Below are 6,045 nucleotides of genomic sequence, written 5' to 3'. Positions count from 1 at the left end.
GCGTTTCTAACGATTCCAGCAAGACAGATTCGCAACCCCCAGTGAGATACCCCATGTCCTTCTCATAATTCCACTCCTGTCGGCCCCTTACAGTGCAGCCGAAATAGGGACTTGCCCTAAACCACTGAGTGTACTAGTTGTAGACTCTTCTTGCTCACTTTATGTATTTCAAAAGCGTGACGGAATTATTGAATCTAATTGGTGGGATTCCAGATGCTTGTTGGACTATTCTGTGAATTTGAAAATAAAAAGTTGAGAGGAAAAACATGTAAATGTATCGACTTCACAGCATCTGTACTGTGTGTGGATTATTTTAAGACCCTGGAATTTAAAATTTTTTTGAGATTTTTGAGATTTTTTTTTTTTTGTTCGTTCCTCAGAAGAATTATTCTCCCTCTAACCCTTAGGTCTTTGGAGGAAATGTACATTGTCCTTTCATGGACAGTCATGGTAATGATGATATTTATAAGATTAAAAAGAATTGCTGAGTTTGGCAGTTTCTTATATTAAAAAAAAAAAAACTTAGTTGCAGCTACCTATTTTTAAATAGTGTTTTAGTAATTATGAATACTGGTTAATACTGCAATTTTAAATATTACTGTTAGTTGAAAGACAGACTTAAAAAAAAAAAAAAAAAGCAGGGTGGTGTTTTAAAGACTATCCAGTAGGGCTGTGCTCCTTCATTTTAAAGCAGAAGTGACCGTCCTCTTTCAAGGAGCTCAATGCTGGCTCCTTGAGTGTATACCTAAGAGGTCACAGTTCTCTGGAGAAAGACACTTGGACTTGGCCTTTGGTGTGCTCACACTCCATGATGATCATAAACTTGCTAGAGGTCCCTTCTCGCACACCAAACACTTACATTTGGAAGGGAACGGAAATGAATGACAAAGCTCACGGCCCGAAACATGCGTGGGAAGGAATAGAAGCTTGAGTTCTGAGCGTGCGCCTGCGCCTCACCAGGGAAGTCTTTGAAAACCGAAAGCAGAGCGCTTCAGCAACACTCGTCTTTGGCTATTAGTGAACCCCTAGACTTTTGTAAAAATTTGGCTTGATATCTTTGCACCGTTGTGAGCCTTACTGGGAGGTAATGTCAAGTCATTTAGAGGAATTTCGTTATGCTCAATAACGCTTTTGATCATTTTTGTCTCTGCCATAATATTTAAATTTCTGAAAGATAATTATTTTCTGAATCAGTTACTGCTTAATGATTCATGTGACAACGAAAGGGAGAAGAAAGGAGAGGTGTTTTGATTAGATCATTTTACTGTCATTAATAGAGTGATGAAAAGAGGCCAACCCCTATTTATTTGATTGTATAGACCCACTGATAAACTGAAAGTGTAGGATAACCCTAGAAAAGGCGTCAGAGATAATTTCTTAAACTTGCCAAATTTACATTACTGTAATGTACACATGAAGCTATGTAAGGGCAGGGCTGTGTCTTAGAAATGGTAGCTGTTCAACAATTCTGATGGAATGACAAATGGATATTGTGGTGGAGTGGCATCATATTGTCTTTGCGGGGGGAGGAAGGAACTTTCTTCAACTCTCCTAGGTTCTTTTGGTCCAATAATTAAATCGACACGAGACAGATTAACAAGAGAAAATAACCAAATTTAATTACATATGTATGTGTGGGAACCCTGCATAAGAAGTTCAAAGACAAAAAGGGAAGATGATGTATATGTGACTTTTTGAGCTAAGGATGAGGCAAAGGACCTTCTTTCAAAAGGGAGGAAGGTCATATATGGGATGATAAGAAGGGCAGATATTCAGCAATTAGTAGTTTTCCCTGCCATATAGATAGGTCAAAAAAAAAAGTTATTTCTGGTGAATTTTTAAATTTTAAATTTAAAATTCTGGTGAATAATATAAATTTTTTGAGGAGCGGGTAAAAGTTTGTTGTGAGCCCACAGGGTCTGGATTGCCTTCAGTTTGAAACAGTTCTCCGATCAAAGCGGCACGTTTTGGGGAGGCCTGTTCTGAATCCCCACACCTTTACCCACTGTTCCGATCTCAGAACAAGCTCCCTGCTGCTCAGCCCCCCAGGCAACTGCAGGAACCCAGCAGGCAAGGCTCCAGTGGGGCCAAAGCTAGAAACACCAGGCCGACTGGAAAAGACAGGGCACGGGTCGGGGCCACGTGCTTTTCTGCAGCTTTAAAGAAAACAGTGCCTTCGAGGGTCAGGCCAATCTTGATCTTTCTTCAAATGCAGCAAATGTTTATTGAGCATCTGCTATTAATAAATCACATGCTAGCGACATACTCAAATACTATCTCAACTCACAGGAGCGGTCGACATTATGTATTAAGGTCCTAGAGGTATAATATCCAACGAGAGTTGAGGAAACCCCGCTGTTAAGTGGGAGCGTTCTGGATCCCTCCACTCACTCCACATCCAACTGCGCCCGAAGCCCATGGCCACAGAGGACATCCTGGAAGGGCAGACGTCAGCGCTCGCTTCCGTTCGTCCTCGGAGACAAGCTCGCTGGGCTCTCCTCCTTTACCGCCTACCAGAATTCAGGTGTCGTGGTCGAAATTGAAAACCACGTATTTTCCACTGTAATGGAAAAAATAAGGGATTTTCAATAGTAACTTCGACAACACGACAGTTTTTCAGGTGACTTTAGGATGTAACCCCTGTGTAGAATGTGACTCCACAGTAATATATTTTTTTTCTTTTTATCAGGCCGACTGGAAGATCAATATATTATTAGATTTATAAAAGAAAAGCTAAAATCTATGCCTTGCCGGAATCAAGGCTACATTTTGGATGGATTCCCAAAGACCTATGATCAGGCCAAAGACCTGTTCAACCGTGAGTGTTCCCTTTATTTTGAGTGTTTACTTTCAGATAGGTAGCAACGTCACTGTTCAGAGTGAGAGTCACTCAACCACAATAAACAAAAAATCAGGGAGACTGTGTCTGAAACACATACGTTCTTATTTGTGGCTAGTTTTCGCCAGTGACTGCTAGATAAAATATGTAATAAACACAACAATGTGTATATATATATTTTTTGTTTGTTTTATTTTGTCTTGTTTTTGTTTGTTTGTTTGTTTGTTTTATTAGAAGAAGATGAAGAGGAGGAAGAAGAAGTCAGAGGCAAAATGTTTCCCTTTGATAAAGTGATCATACCTGGTAAGTCAAAATCTCTCTCCAAGGTCATATTGAAAGGAATATCGTTTGTACCAAACCAGTCTTTATGAAGGAGACTTTTCCCCACCAGGAATAAAGTCAAAAGATATACTTAAAATCAAACATCCCAAGTAAGGAATGCATTGGGGGTAAATAGCAGAGATGTTAAAGATCTTTGAAAATGCTCATGTCTGCTGCTCCCTCCTGTAACAAAGCACAAGGCAGCCAGTCTGCTGATGCCCTGACTTCTGAAGGTCAGCTGACGAGACTAGGGGCTGGATCCCTGCCGCTCCTACCTGTTTCAAGTGCCAACAATGCCATGGTCTTTTCCAAGACGTTCAGAAACCAGAACTGAGGCAGGACATGTAGAAAGCCTCTCGGTTCACTGTTGACTCCACAGAAAGTGTATTCTATCGTATATTTACACAGAGATTGCACAAGTGCTCTTGAAAGAGAAGCATAAACAACTTATTGCAAGTAAAAAGATTTGCTGAGTAACTGGCAGGCATTTCTTGTGACCTTGCCATGACCTTTAAAAGTTTTTCTCTCTCTCTTTTTTTTTTTTATCAGTTTGCATGAGGTATAATCATGAGAGGTAATTTTGGGTCATATGGTAAATACAAGAATAGTTATTTTCGGCAACTTAGTACAAAGGTCGTGTTAGGGATAGGGAGCATTCTTGTCACTTCTTTAGTTCTTACAGCTGGCCTAATAATAAAATTAATAAAATTGACACAAGACCAGATCAACAGGAGAAAAACCCATTTAATATGTGCACACTGGAGAGTCATAATAAGATGCTCAGATCATAAAATGAGGCTCAAAGAAATGATCAAACCAGACACCCTTTTATACTTTTTAGACAAAGAAACAATAAATTTGTCAGAAATTGGCAGAAAAAAGAAAGGTAGTGCTCATTATAAAGGAATCTAGGCAGTTTTAGGAATTCCTTTGTCAGGAATTTAAACAAAGTTTGGGCTTGGGTAGTAATTCAGTAAAGACGTTTGAGGCTTGGCTTGTTCCTACTTGTTTTCCACTCTGGATTCTTTTAACTCTTGTGATAAGGTTATCTCTCCTCCCTCAGTAGCAGGAGGCCCCTATCACATGGGAGATTTATCTCCTGCCTTTAAGGGGATAGAGAGGTCAGGGTTTTCTTCCTGCACAAGCAGTTTCTTAAGTAACTTTAATTCGAAATAGTCAATATGCCACTGTGCGATATCTTGGGGCAGGCCGCCCTGGGCCCCGACAGTTGCAACTCAGAAGGGCCTGCTCACTTGCATCAAAGTCTCCAAGAAAGTCAGTTCACGGCTGTAATCCTTTCCTCGTCTTGGTCCACACATGGCTTGCGATGAAGCTTAGGGAAGCACCGAGACCACATGTGTGGTCATTCTCGGGGACGGGGTTTACAGTTTGCCGGACGGGTCTGAAACCATTGGCAGGAGCATGAAGTGCCAAAGGGATGGGTTGTCTCAGTTTTCCCATTCATTTATGCATTTGGCTCAGAAAAGGTTAAAAAGGAAAGTCGATTACTCTAAATAACCTGGTCTGTCCAGGTTATGAGAGTTTATCACTTCTGGGCAATATTCATTCATTGCGAACCCCATCATAAATCCTCGTGTTCTCACTGAGGCATAAACAGATAAAAGTCAGCTCAGCTAATCGCTTGTCTTACCCCAGGCACCACACGAGATATGGGCTCACTGAACCTTTCCACAGTCCTGCAAGGCAGGAATTCCACGTTTACCCATTCTAGAAACTGAAGCCCGGACACTTATCCACGTCCACTACACGGGTAAACAGAAGGGCATAAATTCAAATCCAGGTCTTCTCACTCTACTGCCTCCAAAAAGCAGTTAACGAAACTCTCTATAAGATAAGGAGATGGAGACACAGAAGTAAAATGACCCTCTGGGCTGCCCAGTCTTTGTTGGACACGGTCCAAACATGTCTAAGATGTAGTCTGCTTGGAATGATTAGTATGTTCTCAGTAAATTACTCCTTTCCAGAAACTGTCATTATTTTCTATCTTCCTAAAAAAAAAATTAGATCACTGTCTCTTTTGTACCACAAAAATTTGAATTTTTGCCTTTGCCCTCAGCCTTTGTTTTCACTATTAACACAGGAAGCAGCCATTGTTCACACGTGTTTCATGCACCCCGTGGGCACACCCTGTGGGCACACCCTGCCCTGCCCTTACACTTTCTTTTTTCGCTCACTCAAGAAAGCTTATGAGAATGCAATCAAGTGAGAATGGCATTATCATGTGGTGAACCAATATAATTTTTGAAGAAAACATCATTGTCACGTTTCACCAGGCTCTCATAGGTAGCTAGTTCTCTGCGATGCCTCTGGCACCACTGTATCTCTGATCACGTTGAGGATGTCTGAGAATAGTAACTCGCCTAGAAAGCTTACTTCACTGACCTGCTCTTTAATCATTCATTCATTCACTCAACAAATAGCCATTGAACTTATAGAAGCTGGAGAGACAGCTGCTTTCACAGTCTAAAAGGAAGTTACAGGTGGTAAAATTACACCATCATTAACAAGATCCATGTGTCAAAACTTAGGTAAGCACTGACCGTGTTCTGTTGGCCATAGATGTTTTATAGCCAGTGGCATGAAGGGAGGAAAGTGCTGGAGCCACCGAAAAGTAAAAACCGAAGAAGAGTCCCCATTTTTATTAATTTGGCAAATTAGCCATCAAACATTTTGCTCGTAGCCATGGTTCTCCTTGGGGATTGACCGTGAAGCTGATGATAGATACCACAGGGTTATTAGACATTTGCCATTTACACTTTTTGCTGCTTTTATTGGAAGGAAGGAAGGAAGGAAAGAAGGAAGGAAGGAAGGAAAGAAGGAAGGAAGGGAGGGAGGGAGGGAGGGAGGAAGGAAGGAAGGAAAAG

At 41.1% G+C, this 6,045-nt stretch overlaps 1 protein-coding gene across 1 annotated transcript in view; it reads left to right on the top strand.

Annotated features, from left to right (window-relative positions):
* Positions 1–6,045, top strand: part of AK7 (adenylate kinase 7) — a 55,331-nt gene that overhangs the window by 40,763 nt on the left and 8,523 nt on the right. Inside the window, exons 15-16 of the mRNA XM_023536624.1 lie at positions 2,690–2,818; positions 3,074–3,142. Of these exons, the coding sequence (XP_023392392.1) occupies positions 2,690–2,818; positions 3,074–3,142 (198 nt within the window). The remainder of the gene's footprint in view (positions 1–2,689; positions 2,819–3,073; positions 3,143–6,045) is intronic.

The sequence above is a fragment of the Pteropus vampyrus genome, unplaced genomic scaffold (genome assembly GCF_000151845.1).
Source record: "Pteropus vampyrus isolate Shadow unplaced genomic scaffold, Pvam_2.0 Scaffold164, whole genome shotgun sequence".
In the NCBI taxonomy this organism is placed as follows: domain Eukaryota; kingdom Metazoa; phylum Chordata; class Mammalia; order Chiroptera; family Pteropodidae; genus Pteropus; species Pteropus vampyrus.
Note: the sequence above shows the minus strand (reverse complement) of the source record. Positions and strands in the feature narration are given on the sequence as shown.